The sequence below is a fragment of the Ochlerotatus camptorhynchus genome, unplaced genomic scaffold (genome assembly GCF_037179485.1).
Source record: "Ochlerotatus camptorhynchus isolate MF236.1 unplaced genomic scaffold, CSIRO-AGI_Acam_v1.1 ptg000658l, whole genome shotgun sequence".
In the NCBI taxonomy this organism is placed as follows: domain Eukaryota; kingdom Metazoa; phylum Arthropoda; class Insecta; order Diptera; family Culicidae; genus Ochlerotatus; species Ochlerotatus camptorhynchus.
This window is the reverse complement of record NW_027041137.1, coordinates 168,543-196,447: the sequence shown is the minus strand read 5'-3', so window position 1 is coordinate 196,447 and position 27,905 is coordinate 168,543. Positions and strand designations below refer to the sequence as shown.

Genomic DNA, 27,905 nt, shown 5'->3' with positions numbered 1-27,905 from the left:
TTGACCCCTGTGGTTATTATTCTGTGATGTCAAATCTATATCTCTACCCTGGATTTTTCACTGGAGACCTTCTGTGCTTGAAAACGAAACCAATCTGCGAAGGACTTATGATTCGTTAAACTACTTAAAATAATTTTGGCAAAAGGCTGTGATACCGCACTACGTCATAGTTATGAAAAGGCCAAAACTTATTAATTTAAAAGCACTTTAATTGGTTAAAATTTACTCGTTTCTTCCATCATTTTACTCTGCATTCTTCTATCGTGTTCATCGTGTGACTCGACTTGCTGCGTGTTTGTTTGTTGCAGCTCGTATATAAGTACGCGATAGGGGAAAATGACATTTTATTTATTAATCATTACGTTATTGTTGTTTCTTTAATGTTTTGGATTTGAAAAAATAAAAATAAAAATAATATTCATGTATTAGACAATACTTATCGTAGGCTTGAATTCCTATCAATCTTCGCTGTTTCTGTTTGCTCATCCATGCTATTATGTTAAGTTAGTTCAGTGTCCACTATCTCAAATTGGCTATTTGAATTACATGTTTAAAAAAATAGAGCTTTCATTAAATGTCCATTCGAACGGGGCTGACTTGGTTCTTACTGTTGTTGCTTCTAATGTTGCAATTTACTAACTCTACCATTTTGTTTAGAAGCTAGGATGAAAACACGTTCTTTTGCTGTTGTCTCTAGGTATATCACACTAGTTAGAAAAACGGCGTGAAAAAGTCAAATCGTTCGATTGTTTTCGAAATTATAATCTGTTCTCTTCGAATTGCGCAAAGTGCTGCGATAAAAACTCAGCTTTGCAAAAAAAAAAAACAGTTCGCAAACGAAGAGAATGGCACTCAGTTAGCGTTGGCAATTAGTTTAGTAGGGTTGAAATTTCGTTCGTTTATATATTTTTTTCTTTATTAAAAAGGCAAACGGCGGTGTGTGGATTAATTATTGTGCAATCGTTTCTAAAAAATATTAAGTATACTCTCTTGTTTATTGTATTTCAATTATTATCTCTCACCGGTAAAGAGGCACAATAGTGGTTTGAAAATTTTCGCAATTCTAAGAAAATGGTAAACCTGCAGTAAAACTCGATTCGTTTGTTACGCGTAAAAATATATGGTTTTAATTTACTTGAGTCAGTTAAAAAACGTTTTGGTGGCACTTTGTGAATACAATTACTTTCTAAATGTCGGAAAGACTTAAACGATTTTTGTGTTACAATCGAAAAAAAGAACTCATCTGTTCACGTTAGTCACTAAACTTTTTTTTTTTTTAAATGTTAATCAAAAAATAATTTGTGAGGCACTGCTTTTTATGTTTGGGAAAAAGGGGCATATTTAAATCCTACTAGGCTCGAGTTAACAACAACTTTCTCGGCGCAACGGAAGCTATATCGATTTGGGGAAAACATTTCGCGGTCTTTTTAACACAACAACGATTTCGTCGAAACAGGCACATTTCGGATGTTTTCGCTCCCTAATACACGTATTTAACAATTGTTTCTCTACCACAGACAAAGAATTACAACAACATCTACCTGCGTATGGGCGTGCTATCGGAACTTTTGCTAAGTTCATTTCCAGTCGCTACTGGAGGATTTCACCGTCGACGACGACGAGCTGGTCATGTGGATCTTTTTGGTGATGACCTGCTTGCTGCTACTGCTAGTGGCGGTGGCACTGTCGAGTAGATTAATCGTACCATTGTTACTACTACTACTACTACCGATCAGGCTGGTTGGATGTTGTTGATTGCTAGTGCTGTTTAGTGGGCTGGTGCGATATTGCTGCTGGTTACTAATGTTACTACTGCTAAACTGCTGTTGATGGTGGTGTTGTTGCTGCTGATGTTGATGCACATATTGCTGGGGATGCTGTTGATGGTGGTGATGCTGTAGCTGTTGTTGCTGCAGCTGCTGCTGTTGATCGTGGTTCTCTAGGTTTAGTTTAGCGAACTTCTGCTCAACATTGATTAGGTTATTAGGGGCTGGATTAGTATTACTGGCAGTTGGGAAGACACGGGTTTCGTATCTGTTGGTAAAGATAAACAAAACATGGAGATTAGATGCGGGGTTTCGGTGAAGGTGATGGGATGATGGGTGCGTTATATAACTATCACTAGGGGCATTCAAACAGTTGGTTCACAGATGGAATTTTGGAGGGACAATTTTTTATATCTACTCAATGTTAACTACACATTGAACATGAATTTCTGAGTGATTGATCTTCGGAAACTTTCTGCAATTTATTTGAGAAGCTCTTTGACCAATCTAAAAAGCGTTCACTCAAGTGGCATTCAAATAGTTTTCATGATTTAGCAACACATACAAATTACCAACTTACAAGGCTTGAAACACTTCTAAGATCCTGTCTATGAAACAATTATCTTAATTCAGTGACGTGATAAATTCGTACAAACCGGTCATTAGGCCGACTTTTGAAAAGTGAGACATTGGCTGTTCATAAACTCCGTTGACAGGAGGAAGGGGGGGTGGGTTTTGTTTACGGTTCATATATATATCCAAAAATGTATAAGGACGATTACCAGCGCAGGAGAAGAAGAATGAAAGGTTGGTCTAAAACTCTTTAAAACTGTCTAACTAGTTTATGAACAGCTTCTTAGAGGTTGTGGTAGAAAACCTTCAACTGGAAATAAATTAAGTCCAATGACAGTATTCAGCATTCTGAAACAATATTTTCATATTCTAGACAATGTTAGAGCTTTCAAAATTCAGACTACGATTTTTTTTTTAAATCCTGGATTTCTAAAATAAAAATTCAAACGAAACGATGACAAATATATCCATGATATTATTGGCAAGCTTGAAAACATTGCAAGATCAGGATGCCCATCCTTTGTCTTCGACAAGAAAATTAAGCACTTTGCCACTTTATAGAATTTCTTACAACTGTGAATAGTTTATAAGGCAAAGCGATTCTAGGAATATAACCTCGGGAGAATCCCAAGGGAATTGCAAGGATTGCTTCCAATGTAGTTCTGTGTAGAATTCCTATTCTAAGGATTACCTGATTCCTGGTGAATCCTATGAATCCTTATAATGAGAATTCATAGGGAAATCTTTGAAAAATTTCAAGGGAGTTTCAAGGTAGTTACAGTATCGGACAAAAGTATATAACATCATGGTTTTTTTCTTGCGAAAAATGAACATCATAATTTCTCAAGGTTAGGTTGCTGGTTGATCGACTATTCAAAGCTTATCAGTATAGTTTTGAGCTTGATTGGATGAGTCTACCGTATGCGTGATAATGTTTGCATCATCGTACAAATAAGGTTCCCGTTTCACCTGTGCATACAATGCCTTGGTTTTCTTTGGATGCAGGTAACCTATAGCTCATACCGTAGTAGGCTGTGTATAAAAGAAAATGATTTACTTAGTTTGACAGTTGCACCATGACAAAGTGGCAGCGTACTCGTGATTTGTCCCACTTGCAAATGTCGCAAAAATACATTTCAATCGCCGTGGAAGCGTCCCGGTGGACCGTCAAAAGGGTTTTAGACCGAGAAAAGAAAGGACAACTATCCGCGAAGGTGGCCACAGGTTGTCCGAGGTCAGCTCGGGTTCCGAGGGTTATCGCTGCTATCAAAAGGAAAATTCGGGTGAATCCAGTGCGTTCAATAAGGAGAATGGCAAAGGAACACGGGATCAGTTACTTTACGGCACGGAAGATCGTAAAGGAAGATTGCGGGGCGAAGTCGAGGGCACGGAAAAAAAAACGCACATGATTACCAACCGCATCCGGGAGCTACGAGTCGAACGATGCAAGAAAATCTTGAACTTACTTAAGCGAAAAAATCCGGTAATCCTGTTCACCGACGAAAGCATGTTTACCGTCGATCCCGTATCAAATTCCAGAACCGACCGGTATATTAGTTCTCTTCCGGTGGATTGGTGGCTTCCGTTGGCAAAAAATGGACCCGGTGTTCATTCCAGAAAGCGACAAGGTCAACACGGAGGTCTACATCGGGATTTTAAGTAAGTAGTATGTTCTTCCGTGGATCAAAGAACAGTACGGTCCGAAGCCAAATGTTGTATTTCAACAAGATGGGGCTCCGTGCCACACCTCGAACCGCGCTCAGAAGTGGTTGCAGGAACATCTTCCGTTCTGGGCGAAGGATATGTGGCTGCCATCCAGCCCCGATCTTAATCCGCTGGATTACTCAATATGGCGCGTCATGAAGCCCAACGCCTGTTCTAAACGCCACCCGAGTACAGCAAGCCTCAGACAAACATTGACCTGGCCAAACCTGGAGAGAAATGGATCCAGACTGCATTATTAGAACCTGCCGTGAATTCCGGAAGCGTGTGGAGGCCGTAATTGCAGCAAGTGGAAACTCGATCGATGTTTAACATAGTTTAAGACTCTGAGAAACATCCCCCTTTGAATAAATAAAAAAAAACTCGAAAACGAAATTTTTGAGATTTTTTTAATTTTGACATTGCTCAATGGTGCAAACATTATCACGCATTTACGTTTGTGCAATTCAAATTAAACGCTTATTATTGACTGCTCTTTTTCAAACAATGAACCAAATCAACTGAACTGTTGCACATTTGTAGCCAAATATTGATCTTTGAAACACCTTTAGTTTGACTAAAATTTGATCACGACAAAGACAAATTATAGCAGTTTGATTGTTTTCACCATATTCCGATAATCCTTGAATAGTTGATCAACCAGCAAGCAAAAGTTGATCAATGTTAATGCCCATCCTGAAAAGTTACAGATGTCATGTGATGTGAAAACCAGAAAGATGTAGACACCAAATTAAATCCAATAACGTGCACGAAATTTTGCGAGGCTTTTAGTTAGCTTTCAGCGATTATAAGTTACAAAGATCATGCCTCAGCTGACCGAACATAGCAGAATTGAATCATCAGTAGGTTAGAAACCATTCCTCATCAAGCACCCGCATTTCGCATTGTTACTCCCTCTGTGTGTGAATTGCAGTGCTTCTAAAGTGGAGATCATTATCTTAATCAAAAATTTACCTCGTAGTAAATCCTTCATAATTCTGCGGCATCCCCGTTCCATTGCTGGTGGCGCTCGTCGTAGTAGTAGTAACCGTACCATAACCCGCTTGATGCTGCTGCTGGTGCTGTTGTTGTTGTTGTTGATTTGGTGACGATCGGAACGTACTCATCGGTTGAACCTTGTTCTGCAGGTCCTGTACGGCGGCGTCGAAATGTGCCCGATTTAATTTGCTCGCGCTGAGGTTGGAATTCTCCACCCGGGTTGTTTCGTAGGTTCTGTTGATGATCGAGGGTGATACCAGGGCCGTTGGAGATTTGATCGAATCCGATTGGTAGGGTTTCGGGACGGCGTTTGCCGTCAGGAGCGTTGATCTTTGGAAGGTGGATGTGTTCGATTGTTGTTGTTGTTGCTGCTGCTGCGGTGTACGTGGGAAGGTTCCGGTGGATGTCGCTGGAGAATTGGTGGCTGGCGAATAATTTCCCGGTTTTGGCAAGGTATGTGGCTTTGGTGAAGGGGTTTGGTACCCGGTGAAGGACGGTGGTTGAATGCCGCCTTCATCACTGCTGTCAGTGGTGAAACCTCCTGCAAGCTTCTGTCGGTACTTGGCATGACGAATGGCGATCAATTTATTTTGGGCTTCGAGGAGCTGTCGTTCGGCCATTAGGATTTCCGAACGAGCATTGATTTCTTGCGCCATTCCATCGACCATGTTCCTGTTCAGCCGAAGCGTGTGCTCTTCCTCGCCTTCGATGGCTTGCTGAGCGGCTTGGACAAGTGTATCGGTGGATTTGATGACAGCATTTCCGGCCGCTTGAAGGCGTCTTCCGGTTTCGGAGTTGGGGTCGGATTTGACCTTACAGGCAATCAACAGCTGAGCCGTAGAGCTGGCCACTTGCTTAGCAGTGGAGATGAGCATCTCTTCAGTACCAGTTCCTTGAACCAGATGCTGAGCTGCTTCCACTAGACTGTGGGTAGCAGCTGCTACCAGACGAGCAGCAGAAATCAAACCTTCGGACCACTGACCGTCGTCCGAGGAAGTTAACGGCCGACGATCAACCTTTCCTTGATCGACCAGTTCGCGTTGGGCAGCGTTTGCTGCCCGCACCAAAGCCGATGAGGCAGCCATAATACTTTTGGCCGCTTCAAGGATCATCTCGTCAAAGTTCAGGTTTTCGTCCGTTTCCTAAAATTTGATTGAAATTATGTTAGTTTTGTGTGTAACACGCGATCTGTCCTAATACTAGATTAAAATTTGCAACAAATACTGAAATGTTCATCACCGATTATATACACTTGCACTTTCATGAAGTCCAACGATGACCACAGTAATAATATGTTTGATTCCTGGGTGATAATATAAAATTTAACAACCAAGAATATCAAACATATCTCACCGGAATCACCCTCCACCAGGATAGAGATACAGAGTAGTCCAAAAAGAGAGAATTATTATCACCATCACCGTTCTAGATCTAACGTAGTCTACACTACTACTTTGAGAACAAAAGACCTTACCTTAACTTCTGCCTGCCGTCTCGGTCGCAAGCTGGCCAACTTCTTGGCCGCAGCCTCAATCGAAGCCGCCGCCCCCAGTAACTCGTTTTCCGCAATCACTGTCGGATCATCCGGATCGACCCAGTCCGATCCCTTCAACAGCTGAGCCATGCCCACCAGATCCGTAACGCACTTGGCCACCCTTCTTGAAAGCTGCATCCGTTCGTCCGCAGTGCAACGATGTAATACTCCCTCCAGTAGATCCCTATAAGCCACACCCACCGCAGAACCAGCATCCAACGTCCGCTGCCTCAGCTCTTGTGTTTCCGCACATGACCACGCAACCGACCTGCACACGACCAACATGTCCGAGATGGTCTTTCGGCCCAGATTGGCTGCGGCAGCAATGTCCGCTTGCAGATTGGACGCACCGGCCGATACAGCCTTAGCCGTAGCTGCCGTAACGTGTTTCGTGACACTGATCAAATCCTCCGGTTTCGAAAGCTGCTGCATGCTGGCCCGGTGCATGTCCGGTGCGAACTGCATCGAACGGATCTCCTGCGAAATGGCATCGACGGTAGCTTCCATTGCGCGAGTGCCCCGGGTGTGTTCGTCTTCGACGGCCTTAACAGTTTTCAGCAACGAGGTGACGTTCATCACCATGACCTGCGATTTGTTTTTAGTTGATTTTGGGAAGGAAGAGAGAAGAAATTGCTAGTTAGTGATTTTCGTTGTATCAGAATTAGATGCTCGTTATTAAAGACTGGGGTTGATCGAAAAAGGAATTGTGGGAGTTAAGTAAAAGAATAAAAAAAAAAAAGATCTGCTGATTGTGAAGTTAACGAAAATGGATTTATGAGTATTTAAATTGTGCTTAGGACAGTGAACTCCCCATGAGTCGACGCTTAGTAGTATCGTGATGTAGATCTAAAAATCCTCGAAAAGATTGTGATAACTCTTCAAATGCTGTTCACCGATCATTCATGTAGTGGTTGATTTAGATTTTTATTACATTGTTGACATTGTGGCCACTGGTGACGCGCTTAGTCAGCTGCTATAGAGTATGACGTTTGTACACTATCGCCATCTTTTCCGCGCTCTGCCCGTCACAGTGTAGTCAACAGCTGGCGATAGTGTTTTATGGACGATGGTTAACAACAAGGTTGCAAATACTCATTTCAGCTAAAATAATGTTTTTCGGAATAACAAAACCAAAAGATGGTATGGCATGTTTTACTTGTAACTTACAAGAAGAGGTTACAAGTATGCGTTTGAAACATAAAACCTGTAAATTTTGCTTTCTATGAGTCACAATCAGCGATTTTCTGATCGCTGAGTGAGTGAGTGAGTGAGTTTGTGAAAAATCGCTGATTGTGACTCTCATGAAGTGAAATAAATAGGTTTAATATTTCAAACACATTCTTTGCAACCTCTTCTTGTATCCTACTAATTCAAAATATGATCATGGCATCTAATTATTTCATAATTTAGAAAAACATTGTTTTAGCTGAAATAAGTATTTGCAACCTTGGTTAACAATTAAAATTATTTATAGCGCTATGTCTGTTTGTCTATGGTAAATCTATGGAAAATCAATAAACGTACTAGTCTATAAAAACTATGTTCAGTACATTCAAAGTGTGTTTTTGCTACTTCATACGTGAAGTTTACGATTTTCAAAGTTTGTTGGAAATGCTATCTAACATGAAGCTTTAGTGCAATAATTTATTAGCTAGAGAAAGGTTTGAAGAGGATAGGTTGATAGTTCCGCGGCAGTATGTAAATAGAATAGAAGTTGAAATTGAGCGAAGTGTCTGTCGCATTATCAACCTACCCTCTTCAGACCTTTATCTAGCTGATAAATTATCACACTAAAGCTTCATGTTAGATAGCATTTCCAACCAACTATGTTCAGTACTTTTCGATATCGACACATGTAAAGTCGGTTCATTGAGAGTTCGCTGTAACCTAACTTCAGTAACTAATTTGAGTTTTGTTCAATGCCTGGAAAGGTAACCGATACCGAGTAAACAAAAATGCATCGCATAACTCAGGACAAAAAGAGTGTGCTTCTTCTGTTTGTTTTTCACATACATCTTTCAACTTTTCTCTGATAATTCACACAATCAGCGATAGTAAAAGTGTCACCTCGTGCGCGATTGTTTTTCTTCGCTTATAGTATCGAACGGTTGTGCTCCCCTCCCCCCCCCCCCCCCCCTTTAATCCTATCCAAGCAGTGGATAAACAATAACTAACAACGCTCTTGTTTTGGCAGTATGATACATTACATTTTACAGCATCTTTTGGATAGGTTTGTGATTAATTTTCTTGAGAAAAATCCCATTTGAAGGGTCTCGTGGAGGGGAGGTGGGAGTGAAGCCGTTCGTAACACATTTAAATCTTTTTTTTTTTTCAATCAAAAACCGACAGCAGAAGACCGCTCTATGCACTTCTAAAATAAAAATAAAAATCTGTAGTAGGTACTGCAAATAAGTGTACACAATCGAATTCAGTCAAATTTCCACTTTTCGATCAACCCCAATCGCTAGAACACGCCGGACACAGATAATACAGAACAGATAAAAAAAAATAACAATTAATTAATAATTTACCTACAAGTTTTCGTCGAAGTTCAAAACAGAGTTAAACTGTTACAAATCGTTGAGTGCTATTTGTTTTCGCTACCGTTTCGAATGTGACATTTACTTTGAGATTTTTCTTAAAATTTGAACGGATTAGGCATAGTTAACAGTACACAGTTTTCAAAGGATAAAGTGCATTTAGGTGGTGAGGGAGGCTCAAACAACAACGAACGGGAAACGGGTGGTGCAAACTTGTCAACTAGAAACGCGTGGGTTTTGTTTGTTTTGGATTAAGTTTTGTTTTATTTGTAAGTAAATGAGTGCTGGTTTTGTATGTTTAATGTGAAAGAGGCCTTATATCTAAGTAGAACATATAACTAAAGATCTAAAACTTCTTGGAACGTTCTAAAATAATACGCTACAATCAAGTTCGGGGATATGGCACTTAAACTAACATTATATGAAGGATTGTATGATGAAGCGCGTTTGTTCAAAAGACTCCATCGAAGAGCGTCGGTGCGGTGGAGAGTACGCGTAAAAATTCCTCTTCCTGATCGGAGAGCCACCAAGCGGTGCCCGCCCTAAACGCCAGTGCATCCTGTAGAACCGCCTGAATACGAACGGAGGGGGAAGGTGGGAAAATACGGATTTCAGTTTCATTCATTCGGAAACAGATTTAAAAATGGATGAATCAGTACAACACACGCATTCGTTATATAGGTGTGTCAAACAACAGGCGACGGTTCAAAAATAGGTTCCTCTACTTTCTAACCCACGATGAGGACGAGGACGAGGACCTGGTCATGGTGGACGACGCCGTGATGGAGCTTTGTCTACTCTCGCGGTACTCGTGGACTTGGGAGAGGCAAAGTTCTCTGATCATCTGTGGAAAGAAGGGTAAGGCTGATGATGTTGATGGACGGTGGTGGAAATCCAAAAACAGGACTAGCAAATAGGAAATAATCCAACGCACCCATAGGCAACAGGCAAGAAGATATGCGTCACCGATTGATCACAACCAAAATACGACACCGCAGCGAATCTACCGCGCGTTCCCGGTGGGTTAGGAGAAAGTTTTTGATCCCGCTTCTGTTGGTGGCACCGGTGGTGTTAATGCGCGCTACAGTTGATCATATCTCACTAGCTAAGGGATGCGGTTAGACCTAGACTTTGTATTTTGTACATCTGTTCTTTTTAGGCTACGTTGATGTTAGAGATACATAATTATAAGTTATGACGGATTCGTATACTGAGCTCGCATCGACCCTTACAGCATGCACTGGCGCAATCCCTCTTCGCGGATCCTCCTAATACGTAAAAAATCGCAAGCATATAAAATAGGTGTTTTAATTGTGCGGCAGGAGATCATGCACACAATTTGAATAATATGAGGAACACCAACGCATCGGCACTTGTAGCGGACCCACTCATGCTGTTAGTTGTAGGTATGGTATAAGGGAGGTGGGGGAGTGTTCGAAAGTCAAGTTTTCTGATCTGTTGACTTGGGTGCCATATCCACATTCTTGATTGGTGCTGGTTTGAGGTGAAAATCACAAGTAGAAGCAGAGTGTGTTTCAAATTGAGAATATTCTATCAGTACTAGGCTCGGAGAACGAGTGCAAAATGTTAGTTCATCACTCGAAAATGATGCAGGGATGCCCGAGCAAAGCTGATTAATCGTTTTGATTGAAATCAAAATTTGCTGTTATGATGCAACTTATTTTGAATATTCCAGTTGATCTCATTTTGGTTGACTTAACGGTTAACACAGCAAAAATGAGAGCAAACTTTTACGCTGTTGAATCAAACGGAAAACTAATCTTGCTTTCAATGAAAGCAATTTGATTTCTGATTTTGCATTCAAAAAGTTTAACTGAATACGGGCCTGGCGTAAATCGTTAGCATCCATGTTTCTCATACTGAAAGACTTGAGCTCAAATCTCACCCCGGGCAAGTCACGAATGATCTAAAATATGTTAAACAAAACAAATAAACAATAATAGTTAGTTCAACGAAAGATGAGACAAGACATTAACAGCAGAACTTCAAGTTAAGTTGCCTTCATTTTAAAAGTTTTAACTGCATAATGAAAGCACAATATGATATCAGATATAAAATCAAAATCAGTGTTCACTCGGCTGTCGACAAAAGCAGGCCACTCTCGATGTGTGCTACGCGATCGTCTGTTTTCTCGGCAGCAACCATTGTGTGGTCCTCCTCATTGTTCTTCATCAGCAGTTCTTTCGGTCGATGCGTCGTCGACTTTGGAAAGCAACCGTTTCGTGATGAGTGTGTGAGTGCTGACCACGTTTTGCGTCCATTGCTGCAATGGACGCGCTCTGACCCTCGTTGGCGTACAACAATTTGCCATACAATGAAAAAACTGGAAGCGGCTCCAGTTCTGATGGAGGAGGCTTTTTGGATAGCGGAAGATAAAGTGTTTATTGTGTTGTACCTTTTGACTATATTTTTAAGATGTATTGTATAGTGACCAAGAATCATCGGCTCTGTAAAGTTAATTCGGTTGAGCCTTATCAAATAAATTAATAATAAAAAAAAAATAAAATCAAAATGAGTTTTCATTATGATAGGAACTGCAAACTTTAATTTCGATTTGCTTTCATTTTGTTAACTGACTTTGCTTGGGCGATGCACTAAACCCGGAATACCGGGAAAACCGGGTTCGAAAACAACCGGGAAATAACCGGGATTTTATTGAAACTAAAAAATTCTATTTATAAAAATTCTTGTCGGAATGTCTAACTTTTTCTTAGTACGGGATACATAAAATTAATTTAAATTTAAATCTGAGCTCCCAAAAAATAGCAACGATCAGAGTTTCGGAAATTGGTCAAGTCCAAGATCGTGATCATTTTCCTTAATGAGTTCAGTGAAAATCCTAAACAGGCGCGCCATTTTTCGTATATTTTGCTATTTCAAACGAATTTCAGTGAAGCTCCATAAACAAACTGCGGTTGTTCACACGCTGAAAATATGGGGAACTTACTGGAAGCTTTAAGAACTACAAAGAGGTTCTTTTAGCATTCGAAAATATTCAGGGTATGAAGTTCTTAGAATTTCAGAGAACTCCACAGGGGTCAAGCGAACTTGAGAAAGATAGAAAACTTGAGGGGTATTGTTTAAATTTTTAAGAAGTTCTAAGCACCTCAGAAAAGCTAGATCTAGAGATGTTTGGGTAATAACAGATCTTAAGGGCAGTTCCCGTAACTTTAGTCCAGATTTTTGGAGCAATTTAAAGATCTATAATCGTAAATTAAGAAAAATTCAGGATAGTTCCATGATGTGATAAGATGTTCCCAGTATTTCAGGGAAGTACAGAAACCTTCAGAGTATTTAAGAAAACATCAGAAATATTTCAGGTACTTGTGTGGTGCACAATTGACTGAATGGATTACCATTCAGTCATAGTGCAATATCCATTGGTGAAGACCTCGACGAGCTGTCAACTGGATGAACAGGATGAATCTATACATCCTCTTTAATCTGACCACGCAACGACACTTCAATCAGCAAGCATCACGTTCGTAGGTAGGTTTTGCATGCTTTCCAAAAGGGTTGGGTGATTCCGGTAGGATACGGTCAAACCTTCACAGTACTTGACAGATGTGCAAAAAATTTCAGGGAGACATAAAAGTGTTTACGGGAATTTCATTTATTTCCGAGCAGAACCGAGATCTTCAATAGAATTGAGAGCTTTGGAGAAGCTTCGAGAACATCAAGACAGATCAGAGACTCAAAGGGCAGTTAAAATAATTTAAAGGAAATTGTAGAAACCTTAAAGAAGTTTTGAGAAGAGCGGCGCCGGAGGTGTGGTGGTGTAGTGGTAAGCGTTATTGCCTCTTACCCTAAAAGGCTGCTTTTTTTTGAGGACCAAGTCTGTCAGTGACTACGTGAACAACAATTCGACAATGAGCATGCATAAGGGCGAATACGCGATGATCGATTCTCTTCATCGATTTTCTCTTCGCATTGCTACAGCTAAGCGAAACAATTTTCTAGAATTTGTTCAATGCAGAGTAGTAACAGGTTGTATTGGCTATCAAAAGCAACAGCAAACGCACCTAGAAACGTTAAATCTAGCGAGTTATTAACAAAAGAGAAAATCGACGAAGAGAATCGATCATCGCGTATAGGCCCTTATGCATGCTCACTGTCGAATTTTGTCAATATCGCGCTAAAGTCTGTCAATGACAATAACAAATCTCAACACTGTATGTGAATTAATGGCCATAACTAACAATAATACAATGTTTCATACAAATCGGAGGAGGTTGCGTACTGATCTCATGATTCAAAGATGGAGAACGTTGCTTTGGAAAATCATGTACTGAAAATACCTCAGCAGATTCTTATTGATCATATTCTTATATGCTCGAATGTTCTAAAATTGGTCAAAAATATGCTACGTTACTTATGGATGGAGGCTGAGATTTCTACATGTCTTGAATAATTGTACATGCCTTATTTCATGTTCAAATAATCTTGAAGGTTGTTTATATCGATGATCCTAACATGGGGACTAAAAAGTCACGCACATGATATCCGTCGGTGATACATTTTACTGCAACTAACTAATCACTAACGTGGGTGTGGGCATTAAATCGGGATCCTAAACTCTCAGAATGTTGTAAATTTTTACAAATCTCAAGATTTTCCCAAAATTGTCATTTTAATATTTTTTTTTTGAAGAATTTTCCATAGCTAAATCACCAAATGACATGTTCCAGGGATAGACAAAATATAATTGTTTGTCAAAATTCAAATGACATTAATTTTTCGAAAAATAAACCAATTTTGATGTAACCGGATGCATGTGACGGGAAATTTAAAGCAGTTTTAATAAAGCCGGAGTGATTTGAGATTAGTGTGTAATTGCATTTGTAAACAAACACGTCAATCGCCGATTTCCCGCGAATAAACTCTCAATCTCGAAAACTAATAACACTCTGAGGTAGAGGAATGATTCCTCTATCATTTGGGTTTATTTTGTTTATGAGATTGAGCTTTTATTCAAGAGAAATCGGCAATTGACGTGTTTGTTTACAAATGTAAATACGCCCAAATCTCAAATCACTACGGAAATCATTTGAAAATTTATGGTGGTCAGACCAGAGTAGCCTGGGCAAGCTGTGAACATGCAAGATCTACCATTGGCATTGACTTACAAAATCTTGAAGTTTGACACCCATTTAGATATGGTTCCGGTCATGTTCCAAATTGGGCACTTTCCCCGCAGAACCCAGAACTTGCTTGGACTTGTGAGGCTAAAAACGATTCTGGAGACATCGCACTGAATAATCATGAGGATTGATACCCATCCCGAGCAGGAGAAAATAACTTATGAATACCTCATTCTGGCCTGATACCAAAATTTGGTGTTGAAGACAGAAGAGGTAAAATACCAAAGAACAATACCAAAAAATTGGATGCAAAATACTTTGTAAATCGCAAAAATTTATACTTCGACACCAAAAGCATACCTGTGTGGTATCGTTTTGGTAGTGCATTTGCTTCATTTGGTATTGGAATGGTATTGAAGGAATTTTTTTGGGATTATTTTTTGATATTTTTTCTCTTATGTCAGGCTTATGCTAATCCATACAAATTTACCCTAGTACACACTTAATCTAGCTCGGTAAAATCTCCAACAGCCTATTACCTCGGCATTTACTTTTGCTGATATATCTGCAAAATATCTGTTTGTTAGCTGATATATCAGCCAAATGATATTTGTTAGCTGAGTCTCGGCAATTGTTTTACTGAATGTCAGCAAAATAAATTGCAGAACTTCTCGGCAGTTGGAATCTCGGCGAAAAATTTTAAGTGTGTAGCACGCTTGTCACAAATCAATGTAGAAACTTATATACGACTTATTTCAGTCATAAACAAGTTGCTGTAACTTATTGTGATGAAAGTGTGCTACTCGAGTAAGGTATCGAGATCAGGGCCCAACAAAGTCACTTTCAATTGAAAATCTTCAAGCGACGACGAAGCTGTCAACCACCACTTTCAATTGAAACTCATTCTGTCTTCTCTTCGATCAGATCCCCTTCAACATCAACATAACCACTTTCGATCAGTTTTCATGCTGTTTTTTTTTTCTTGACTCGTGTCCATTTTGTCTTTCATTGTCAAATGAACTTACTTTCGGATTGAAGCGAATCTGTTCAATCCAAATTCGCGCAGTTTTTCTGACTTTTGTCGACTGTTTACTCGGTTCGTTTTAGCGCATGCACATTAGACTGATGCAAAATTTGAAATTTTCGCTCCACAGTGCTCAGACGGTTCCAAATTGGGCCCTGATTAGCCTCCCAAAACTTGAACTCATTTAGTAAGAAACTGACTTGGCACAAACCATTTGAAGTTTATATGGAAATTACTATGGGAAAACAAAACTTTTTGTTCATTGTCTTCTATCCTTTTTACATATTGTACTTTTAACAAATTCTATTGCTTTTCTTATGGGAAATTTTATCAGCTACAACTTGCAGAAAATTGTTTTTCAGCCAAACGTCAAATTAAATAGTTATTAATTGTTTAAGAAATTGATAATCTTATGGCAAGATTCAACAACTGTATTGTGGGCAACACTGTATTCTGCAGTGTGACATAGAAGCCATGATTTTTGTCTTCTATTCTACGCGCCATGAACACCAATGTTGCCTGCTGAACAGTTGATTGAGCATAATCATAAGACATCAGTGACTTGAATCATTAATAACTTTTGTTCCTTATATTTGATCGAAAAGTGGTCTTTAACAAAGTAGTAGCTGAGAAAAATTTCAACCCATTCATCAGCTATCATTTTCTAAAGTAGATTGAACTGGTGAATTTTGAGATCGATATGAACCGAAATTATGGTTTCTCCATAGTAATTCCCATATAAACTTCAAATGGTTTGTGCCAAGTCAGTTGGAACCGTTTGAGCACTGTGGAGCGAAAATTTCAAATTTTGCATCAGTCTAATGCACATAGCTCTGTGCACGTGGATGTCAAATTTATCATTGTCGGGTGGTTTATTTACCTATCAATATAGGATGCTGCACGCTGACGTCACGAATGAATGCGATGAACCTGCGTTCATCAGTTTGCAGTGGTGATTTGTTTACCTTTGCCTGTTAGTCGATGCAAGTTTTTAAATAAAAAGGGCTAAAATATATGTTATCCGACAACCACCACCAAATGTCAAAACAAGTTTGGTGAACCCCGCAGTGCAGCTCCCTATATTTTTTTTTTAAATCGGGGTGACGTCTAGAGGCCAGAAATCAATATCCGCCGACATTTTTAAATCCAAGATGGCGGCTTCCGACTTCAGAAAAAGTGGGAAATGCTGATGTCGACCCATAAATACGGTATTTTTGGAATCGGGGTGATGTATAGAGATCGAAAATGGATACCAGACGTCAATTTGAAATACATGTTGGTGGCTTCAATTTTAAGAAAAGTGGAAAATACTGTGAAATACCCATCGATATAGGTATTTTTGGAATTGGTATGATGTCTGGAGACCGCAAATCGATATCCGATTTCAGAAAAAGTGGAAAATACTGTCATGCACCCATCAAGAGTATGAAAATCGATATCCGGTGTCATTTTGAAAGCCATTATGGTGGTTTACGGCTTAAGAAAAAGTGGTAAATTCTATCAAATACCCAGGGTACCGTATACAAGCCGGAAATCGATATCCGATACCATTTTGAAATCTAAGACGGTGGCTTCCGATTTGAGGAAAAGGGTCAAATACCCAAAAATATAGGTATTTTCAAAACGGGGATGACTCGTAGATGCCAAAAATCGATGTCAGACGCCATCTTGAAATACAAGATGGCAACTTCTGGTTTCAGAAAAAGTGGGAAATGCTGTCAAATACCCATCAATGTGTATATATTCAAAATCCCAGTAACGTCTAAGAGGCCAGAAACCGATGTAAGACGCCATTTTAATATCTAAGATGACGGCTTTTGTTCAGAAAAAGTGTGAAATACTGTCAAATACCGATCAATGTGGGTATTTTTGGAATCGAGGTGACATCTAGAGGCTGCAAAATGATGTCCGACGCCATCTTCAATTTTAAGAAGGTGGCTTCCGATTTCAGAAGAAGTATCAAATACCGTACAAATGGCGTCAAATATGGATTTTCCGTTCCGCAAATACCCAAGGGTATTTGACAGTTTTTCTGAAACCCTATGGCCACCATATTTGATTCCAAAATGGCGGCGAACATCGATTTTCGTTCCCGTTCCAAAAATACCCAAATTGTAGGGTATTTGAGACTTTTCCCTAGCCCGATGGCCGCCATCTTGGACTCCAGAATAGCATCGTTAATTTAATTTCCGTTTAATATAAAATAACATTTTATTACTACATATAATCTGGATGCCACCTATATCGGCAAACGATATTCTGCGGATACTATATTTTGATGCCTAACGACGCGACGCGTGACAAGTCGAATGGGAAGCTGATTCGATCAGACCACGAATCGAGTCAGAGACTGAGTCTACCGAGTAACCGAATTCAACGTGTTTCGAAAACTTCGCATTATTGACGATTCCAGTCATTCCATCTCCGAGAGTTCGGGACTTCTCCATGACGGTATCAAAACAATCAAAATAAACTTCTGATGGCACTGTCGCATTCCTTCTGTCCGGGTGCTGCCTGTCTTATGAATTTGTTCGAAAATAAATATTTTCCTTTGAGAAACAGGTTGAAATTGCCCCTTGGCCTGTGTAAAACACGTAATCTCCCATACGGGAGGCATGTGAAAAGTTTCATACAAATCGGAGAGAGTTGAGCACGATTTTGGCTCTTTCTGAAAGAATTTCCCAGGAATAGTTCTAAACGATCTCATGAAATGTTATACAAATAAGAATGTTCTCAATTTGAAGCAATGTTATCGAAGCATGTGTTTTAAAGCTCAATTTAAGTTTAACGGATATGAGGAAAAAAAATCTAACGATTCAAACAAAGGGCAACACACGTCGGCTTAAATCAAGAACTCAACGGAGAACCGGGAAATAACTCTGAAACTTGTTCGACTCTGAACATTGCACTTGTGTCTGCTTTCAGATGTCAGTAAATTATTAATCAATTGTTTTCTTGTATATGTGCTGAATAACGTGTAAAAAACTTGATAGTGACAGGAAACACAATTTAATCACAGTCTTGAACCTTCAATTTCAAACACACGAACTCTTGGAAGCCGGTTATTAATCAAAATGTTTGTTTGTTTTGCTCATCAATTCTACTACAGCCAATCAATGTCAATACCAAGCAGCGGAAAGCATTGTTAGAATCATTATTTCTCATGTTTTTAATGTTGCTTATACATTTTGGGAAGCACTATCAAATTAGTTTCAAATTACTTGCGGTTATTCGACTGAGTTTATTGGTTGAATACAAAAAAAAAATCGGCCACCGAAACAAAAGGATATTAATCACAACATTTGAACTGACAGCTCAACAACGATTTCGATAAATAAGTTTCAATAAATATAGATAAGAAAAATTATCACAAGGTTGTTTAGTTGTAGATTCAAGAAAGGATTAAACTGGATAGACAAAAACAGAGAAAGGGCAGAAGTGTGGTTTCTTAGATGGAAACAGATGTTTATAGGGAAAATAGTAGCGGAAGGGGTGAAGAAAACGAATACGAAAAAAAACAACATACCTTAGCGCTATCTTTCAAATCATTCATAGCCGGGTCGTTAATGGGTTTACCAGATGCAAGCTTAGTAGCGTTTATTAGCTCACCGAGTGCTGCAGCGACATCTTTCACCGCGTTCATCACCATCACTTGCGAGTCCGGTTGGTTGGAACCGAGCGAGGCCGCACCGTGCTTGACAGCCTCCGCCAGTTGCACTGAAAATAGCAAAACATTCTTCGTCAACAACACTACCAATACTTCCGAGATGAAACTTACAAATCGTAGTAACAGCATTCTGCGCTGCGGCCGCGAGTTGATCTTGCGTTCCGGCAGCACCCGCCACCAGAATCTTGGTGTCCTCGACCAAGGCCTTGGCAGTCTTCAGAATGTGCTCACGGTGATCCGAAAACTTGCCCTCCTCTTCAGAGTGCAGAGTTCCAGCCGTTGCAAACATGATGGTCGTATCCAGATCACTGATGATGGCTGAAACAGTGCTGGACGCATTAATGCAAGCCTGAGTTCCACGGGAACCTGCCTGCAGTGCGGCCAGCACTTGCGAAACCTTTTCAGAAACATCCCGAGCTCCGCGGGAAATCTCAACCAGTCCAGAGCTATCGTCCTTACGAATACCGGCCGTTGATTGGATCAGCACGTTCACAGATCGTCCCAAGTCCGTAACTGTTTGACGAATACGTATTGCCACGTCCGGGGATGTGGTCAAAGCGGATGCACCGATCGAATCCTGAGCCAATTGACTGTAGTGATGAGTCATTTCAACGGACAGTTGAGCCAGCTTTGAAGGATCAATGGCTGCCTTGGCGTTGATCTCATTTGCATAACGGGCGATCTCCTTGGCCGACTGAACCATACGAGTCTGGTAGTCCACAAAGTTATCATTGATAGAAACACCCAGGAAGGACTGGCGCTTGTCGGTGATGCGGGACATGGAACGAGAGATTTGCTCCATCAAACCAGTGACAACTCCGTTTTCAGTAGATAGACGTTCAACTGTAGCATTTAGCTCTTGGATTGCTTCACGAGTGGACTCAACGGCTTCGTCCAGCTCCGGGTGAAGATGTGAAGCACGAGGGTTTCCACCAGCATTCTTAGCGACCTGCACCAACTGCGAGCAGCATTCGACAACGGATTTAACCTGATCGATGAGTACTGTCTGCTGTCCCGAATGAACCACGTGGGAGCAAGCTCCGATAACTCCATTGGTCAGTGGAATGATATGCTTCGCGATCTGGTTAACAGCATGACCCAAGCTTTCTGCATTCTTCTTGGCAGAAGACTTGACCGGTTCCAAACGGTCGATCAACTCCGAAGCAGCGTTCAACGATTGATTGGTGAATCCCTGCAGGTTGTTCTCCTTACGCTGTGGAAGACCATCCACACCGACCGCCAGGGCAGCTGAGTTGAGGTCTCTCGAGCAGGATTTCAACATCTCAAGAACCTGATCACACTGTAGTTGTCCTGGGGCCTTCTCACGAATACTGGATGCCAATTTCTTGATGCTTTCGGAAACATTCCGGCTGTGGATGGCCAACTGTTGCCATACCGGAGGATCAGTAGGCGTCATTGCCAAGACTTTGGCCGTTTTCACCATATCGACTGCTCCATCTAGAATTCCTTGTCCAGCTTGTAGAATTGGTTCCTGTGCTTTCCTTCCATCACTGGAAATCCGAGCCGGAATGGAAATAAACTCCGAAGAATTAGCGAACTGACACAACGAAGAAACCGCTTCCAGTAGTGGCTCGGTAGCTCCGGCGCAGCGAGCTCGTGAAACCGGACTGTAGTCCTTGTCTAAGGCCTTAATTTCACGAACCAAATCGGCCGTCGAGTTGGCGACTTCCTTCGCAGCCTGGACGAAGTGACGCTTCGCCACAGGATTGGTGGTGGTCGAGCTTGCATTGCGACAGGCATTGCAAAGAGCAGATGTATGCTTCGCGATGATAGTAGCAGCAGACAAAACTTGCTGTTGCGAACTGGCTGGTCCACGCAGGACTTCGCAGCTTTGGCGAATCGCTTGCGAAGCCCGAGCGAACTGAGCTTGATCTACCAATCCGGGACGTCCACCGACGCTTGTCGGATTGGAAATTCCCACCAGATAGGCTGCTTGGGCTGCTGATTCGATCAGACCACGAATCGAGTCGGAGACTGAGTCTACCGAGTGACCGAATTCAACGTGTTTCGAAAGCTTGGCATTATTGGCAATTCCAGTCATTCCATCTCCGAGAGTACGGGACTTCTCCATGACGGTATCCAAACAATCAAAATATCCCTGATCGGTCAGCGGTTCTTGTGCGGATTCCAGAAGCGGTTTTAAAGATTCGATACTTCTGATGGCACTGTCGCATTCCTTCTGTCCGGGTGCTGCCTGGGTGCAAACATCAACCAAACGGTTGATGCTCTCCGTTACCATACGAGCAGCCGAAGACAGTTCGTTCTTTGCGTTGGGCCTATCTGGATCTCCGGCTACGAATTTGGCCGTTCCAAGAAGTGTGGCCGACTGATTGGAAACTCCACGCAGTGAATTGACAATCTCTTCTCGAGCTCGGTCTTCGACGGTTTGTCCGGCCATTTCCAAAGTAACGGTCATCAATTCCTTATAGGCATGGTAGAAGTCCTGACTGGTGTTGGCTAACTTGATGGAGCTATCGTAAGAATGTGCGACCTGACCGCCGACAGTGTTCAAATTTTCCGCTGCACTCTTCAATTCGTTCTGCAGCTGACCATAAGCACGAGTAGGCGGAGGGAACTCTCCAGTGTCTAGAATGGCACGAAGATCGGCCATGTTCTCATAGGCTTCGTTGATATCCTTCACACCGGGGAAGCAGTCGATAGTTCTGCCCAGCGAACCTTTGGTTCGTTTGATCGCCTGGACTAGTTGATCTTGATTGCCGAGGTTCTGCAACGTCTTCTGAGCTTCCTCGATCACTCGGATCGAATCCATTATCACTTCATCGGCACATTCGACAACTACGGGGTTTTTAGTTGTGGCTACCACTCCACGGACGCTCTTGGTGTATTCTCCTAAGGCAAGGGCAGCATCCCTTCCAGCTACTCCAGCATAGGTTCGATTACTCTGTTGAACGGCAGACATGAGTTGATACAGCGAAGAATCGACGTTGTTGCTGGCGGCAGCCAGTTGTTTGAAGCAGCTATCAGCCGTCTCACCTGGTAAAGGTCTCAAATTACCTTCCTGACCGGCGCGACGAGTGTCGTTCAGGACGTTTCTCAGGTTGCGAACAGCTTCCAAAGCAGCATCCAACTCGTTGCCTCCGCAAGCCTCCCTTGCGCGATGCGCTGCCGATCGAAGGTCATGGATTGAGTGACTTAGATTCAAAGCACTACGAGACAACTGCTGCGAAGCAGCCTGGTCCATTACGGTCGGTTGAAGATCGCGAGCCGATTGGGCAACTTGTGCACCTGGTTCCAAAAACATCTCCGCGGCGTCAATCAAACCCAGCTGGGCATTTGGATCATTCGGTCGGGAGAGGGTATTCTTGACACCAGTGACTAGGCGTGGAATTTGGTCCGCAACGGTTTGACAGTCCTGCAGTAAGATCTCCTTGGTCTGGACGTCGTTGCTGTGCATCAGGGCGTTCTGAGCAGCAGTGATGCATTGAGTAGCAGCTGAAGCTGCCTGCTTGGAGCATTGTTCAAGTCGATTGATCAGTTTGCGTTTGATTTCCGGAGTGTTGGCGGTGGTGGTGGTGATCACTCGCAGTTCTTCTGCTGCTACACGTAGCGATTCCTGATGACCCGAGTCGTGGGGGTTACTAGCGCAGAGGCGGGCAGCTTCCACCATCCTGGCGGTGGCATCCGCGAGCTGTTTGGCAGCCTCCAGAAGCTTGCGCTGGAGATTGGAGTCTTCTTGGCGTTCGGCTTCACCCTTTATGGTCTGGATAAGTTGAGCCGTAGCTTTACCTAGTTGTTGAGCTTGACGGATCATTTCCTGCGGGTCGGATGCGGAAACGAGGATGTCCGTGGCAACCAGGACGTCTTCGACGGGGTTTTCATCAACGCGACGGGCTTTTTCGCGGGAACTCAGCTTGATGTGCTCAAGGAGTTCTGCTAGAGTCTTGGATACGTCCTTGGCGGCATTCATGAGGTCACCACGGAGCTGCTGGTTATCGGTAGCTTCGTTACATACTTCAACGAGATTAGCAACCGCTTTGGCGACTTCCCGGGCGGCGGATTCCAGCTGCTCACGGCAAGCTGGACTTTGGATCGTCGGAGCGACTACGCGGGCACAGGCAACCAACTGGCTAGTAGCCAGAGCGCATTGACTGGCAGCGGCGATCACTGGAAAGATTTGAGGGAATATTAGTGATCGTTTCTACAAGAAGCATGTGATTGATCCTTACCTCTGTTCCTTGTAGCTTCGTCTTCTGTAACGGCGGCAATTGATTTGGCCTTCAGGACCAGGGCCGCCGTAGTGTTGGCCACAGCCTTGGCCAATCCCAGTAGCATATCGTGCAACTCCCGACTCTCCATGCTCTCCTCACCCATACTACTGAGTACCTGTCCGCTGGCCTCGCCAACCCGACTGGCAGCGTTCAGCAGATTCTGTCGCGGTTCCTTACTCTCTGGTTCTGCCGATTTCAACAGATCGCTGAACGCCGAGCAGAGTTTTCTGGTTGCTTCCAGTAGCTTATCGCCGGTACAGTCATCATCCATCAAAGCGGCGATCAACCGAACTTCCTTCGTGACCTCCGGAATGCTTTGGGTGATCTGCGACACTGCAGCCCCAACGGCATCGTGATCGATTTCATCCGGTTGGGAGGCCGTGACGACCTGCGCCGTAGCGGCATTCATCGTTGCCAGATGGGTGGTGACGGTTTGCTTGGAAGTGTCCAGGGTTTCTTCACGCCACTGTAGCGAGCCTGGATCCGTTCCCAGAGCAGGCAGTTGGGCCTTGCTCTCCAGGTCTTTTTCTGCCTTGTTGATGGCATCCTGACCGGCCGAGATGTATCCGATGAGGGCCCGTTGTGGCTCCGAGAGGACCGTACTGATGCGAGTTTGCTGCATCTGCGTATGCACGGGAGAAACAAGTAGCATTTGAATCGATGTTATAGGGGAGGAGTTGGTATTAGTTGGGTGCCAACTGACTAAAGCTAGTTTTTTGTTGTATTATGCATGCCAATCAAGCTACTTAAATAATTTGGAATGAGAAAATTGCAATTCACCTACGCCTGTGCAGCGGCGAGTGTGTTTGAGGTTAGTTTGTCAAACGAGAGCAGCGTGTAAGAGGAAAAATTGATTCAAATTACAATTATTGTATCTTGGGTTAGGAGTGTAAATGCAATGACGTTGATTTTTTTAGTAAGTAAACTTAAGTCAAGTAAAAATTAAATTAAGAAAAAGAAAGAAAAGTCTCACCATTGGTGGTTGATGGGCCAGGTTGACTTGTCCGACGATGGCACCGTACTGCATCGATTGCATCTCCCCCGTGCCATATGGACGTTCGCCTGAGTGGCGTTGACCCCAAGAGTTTCAAATTAAACAGCAACATAAATATTAAGGGAAAAAAATAAAATGAAAACAAAATTCAATCAAATGAAACATATTTCACTCGCTGATGTGCGGTGGCAACATAATGGTAACAGATAATGATATAATGAAATAGAAGAAATGTCCAGATGGATGGATGGATGGGTTGGACAGACACATGTTTGGTCGTGCTCGTGCCCATGTATAAACGCATGAGGGTGGACTGTTGTGTGGGTGGTGTTGTCAGACTCCAATTCGAGCTCTGTTGCAGTGATGGACGGCTAGCATCCTTTCTACATTATTATCAGAGCACCTTTTGTGTGCTCACTGGAGAAAATGCGAAGAGCAAAAGAGTTGGTCGCGGAACAGAGGAGCACCATGGCGGTTGATGAATGCTATTATTTCTGACATCCACAGGTCACAGACCACTGGTGGCCATGAAGGAAAAGAAGGGAAATCAGTTTTGTGCCAGCTGGTGAACTTTTTGATGTCTACATGGATGATGCTCATGATGGATGCCCACTGTAGACTGTTCCAATACGAGATCAACCCTTTTGCTCTTTTCTTAAAATTAGAAATCTAGGATTTAGTCTACACTTACCGTCGTATCCGCGCATAATGGCTGGTTTGGCGATCGATTGCGTTTCCACCTTGCCGGAAGGAGTCGTTTCCTCATGTTGCAAGAAAGTGGCCCTGTGAGAGATTGATGAGTTGACATGAATACATAGTAGTGAAAGGTGAATCGATGATAGTACACGCGAAATAATCGACACGTTGAAACTACGTGAAAAATCACGTAAGCTCTCTCTTTTTCCACTCCCCTCAGTTTTACGTGAATCACGTAGAATGTATGTGACACTCCTTGAATATCAAAGGGAATTCCGATTAATCACACATACTTGAGCAATGCAATTTACGTGATTTTCTCATACACGGTTTCTATGTGCGTTTCACGGAAACCTTGTGTGATTTCCACATCTGAAAAAAAGAGTTCTACATTCAGAGTGGTACAAAGTATGGCGGCATCGTAATGTGCTTATGTCCGTTATTTTTGTAATTTTTTTTTTTTTGTTTATTTCTAATGATTATCAAACATACCGTGCCGATTCAAATTTCGGACACTTAAACTCGAATTTCGGACACTTTTAAAAGTTGATTATCTCGGTCGAATATGATCCACATGTCTTGTAAATTTTAAATTTTTTTGACTAGTGCCCTCCACGATCATCTAACATTATTACTTTGTTTCTAACTGGATGTAATATTTAATTAAAAATGAAAGTGTCCGAAATTTGAATCGTCCGAAATTTGAATCGGAACGGTACATTGGCTGTTTTATTGTGTTCAATAGGAAGACGGCAAACGATTTGGCAGTGAAATGAAAATTCGTCCAATCCCATTGCTCGTATCGCCAGGATGGTTTAGGATCCATATAGGATATCGGCGTCGCGTGCCTCATTTGTTTACCTGTGCACCAAGCTTTGTTCGTTATAGTTTACCTCTACATGTTAGTTTTTGTTTTATTTTTCAATGCTCCATGAATTCGAGCGACATATTCTCCATCACTATATTAATCACTACCTAACGTAACATTTGAAGAACCTATCATCTTGTATAAACAAAACTTGTATGGCCCTTTTCATGCTAACCGAAGTAGGAGGAATTGCAAAACTTAACTAATTCCAGCTGAACATTGCATTAGGTTCTAAGTAATATTGATCGATTCTCTTAGTCGACTTTCTATTTCGTTAATAACTTGAGCACATAACCATTTCTTGTTGTGTTTGTCGTTTTAGATACTAGATAAAAGCTTCTTTTATCGATTTGCGTGCTGAAAATACTTAGGAATGTATTTACATGGCCGTGGAGATACAAAGAGAAAGTCGACGGAGAGAATCTGTCAATGTTAATTAGGACCTAATGCAATGTTCAGCTTGAATTCTCGTTTTTATCACAAGGCTAACTCTTTCGACTGAAGTGTAATGAAGAATATCCGTCAAACACTTCCGAAAACATTTTTTGATACAAAACAATGTCAAAATCTAGAGAAAATTCATAGTGCCCTGGGTAGCGAACTTGAATTAATCAGCTCTTTATTCATCAGAACAACACTATCAGAATGAACCAGGGAAAGCTCATAAGTTTTGACAGGCGCACCGGCGCAACTATTGGTAATTGAGAGATTCGCAACTGACAAGAGAGTGAGAGCGGGCTTTTGCGCTCTCTTTCTCCATTACTCTCTTTGTCTTCAATCAGATATCCAAGTGCACAGCGAGAAATGCACACTTTGGGCACCCATACATCACAAAAGTTCTTCTTATTTAAACTCACACATTCAAACCGTTCTACAAGTATGATAACGTCCAAAGCGTACCAGACTACTGTTTCCGTGTTGCTCCCGTTTGACGCGTGACTGCTGAATGTTTCAATTACAACTAGTGGTGCAAACCGCCATGTATTGTGGAAAATTTGTGGTATGTTTCAAGAGGTGATAGAAGGTCTGCTTGGCTTACATCAGGCATTTGGCCATTCACAAACTTGCCACCCGCCACCCAAAATAGCTCGCTTTTAGGTGCACTATTTAACGAGTTTTGTCATGGTAGCGTTATCGACATGCTTAGAAATCAATGCATTGGGGATTAGGCAGACCATCCCAACTGAATTTAACCCTTTTTGAAGCAAACCAAGGTCGAAGATTTAATTGAACCACACTATAAAATAGTGTATTCATGGTCACTTGTGGTCTGGAGTAAAGAAGTACAGCTATAATGTGACCATAAAATCTATAAAAATCTGAACGCACTTTTTTTTTAAATTATTTACGCCTGTGTCGTGCACAGGTTGCACATGTGGACGCGACGCCACTGCGATTGTCATTTTAATTACTTGTAGATGGAGCTGGGCGGCTCACGATCGATTGCAATTGCTTGCTCGTGTTACTGAAGAACGTGAATAGAGCACCAGCACTTAAAGAACAATTCAACACGTTCTTAGGATAATGTGAGCTGCTTTGTCACATGAAGCTAAACAAGATTGCGATCAACGAAGATCCACAAAGATTTATAAACGGCAACATACGGATTAGCTCTGTTTCTTTTCTTGGTCACGATTATCTAGATTATCGGATATATTTAGTTGTACAAGCTCTGTTCGAATTCGGAAGGATTGCTTTAGGAGTTGTCGGATTCAACTATCAATGCAGTGGTCAAGACTCGGGTTGTGGCCTGGCGTCCACTGGAAGATTGTTTAACACTCATTGTTCTAGTGGACACTCCCGTTGGATCGAATCGACCTACTAAGAGGATGATTTTCAGTCAGATTGTGAAGATTTTAGATTCATTGGATTCATTGGAGTCCTGTGGTAACGGAAGCGAAGTTGGTGATGTGGGAACTGTCGACTCTTAACGTGAATCAGGATCAACCAGTGTTCATTAATATGGAGAATCTTTGGAAAGACCTTCAATACCAGCTACACTGTCTAAATGAGTTGAAAATACTGAGATGGATCCTTTCGAATAAAGCATGTACTTTATAGCTCGATAGAATCCGACTTGGCATATTTATGTCGCCTATCTTCTCGGTAGGCCAGAGAAAAAAGATGGATTATCCAGCTTGAAGCTGATTCGAAGTAAACCAAGTATTATTCTGAGAATAAAAGGCAAGCA

General features: G+C 41.9%; 1 protein-coding gene across 8 annotated transcripts in view; it reads right to left on the bottom strand.

Moving 5' to 3' along the window:
• Window positions 1-188: 188 nt before the first annotated feature.
• rhea (Talin_middle and talin-RS domain-containing protein rhea) overlaps window positions 189-27,905 on the bottom strand; it is a 162,618-nt gene continuing 134,901 nt past the window's right edge. For 3 of the 8 annotated variants that reach the window (XM_065237896.1, XM_065237895.1, XM_065237898.1), the window contains 8 exons: window positions 24,842-24,933; window positions 24,130-24,218; window positions 23,115-23,778; window positions 19,018-23,052; window positions 18,766-18,956; window positions 6,514-7,158; window positions 5,016-6,181; window positions 189-2,034 (listed from right to left, as the gene is read on the bottom strand). In XM_065237896.1, coding sequence (XP_065093968.1) covers window positions 1,578-2,034; window positions 5,016-6,181; window positions 6,514-7,158; window positions 18,766-18,956; window positions 19,018-23,052; window positions 23,115-23,778; window positions 24,130-24,218; window positions 24,842-24,933 — 7,339 coding nt within the window. In that variant the 3' untranslated portion in view covers window positions 189-1,577. Of the gene's footprint in view, window positions 2,035-5,015; window positions 6,182-6,513; window positions 7,159-9,469; window positions 9,685-9,726; window positions 9,958-18,765; window positions 18,957-19,017; window positions 23,053-23,114; window positions 23,779-24,129; window positions 24,219-24,841; window positions 24,934-27,905 lie in introns of those variants that run through there. The other 5 variants (XM_065237899.1, XM_065237902.1, XM_065237901.1 and 2 more) reach the window with 5 other exon arrangements.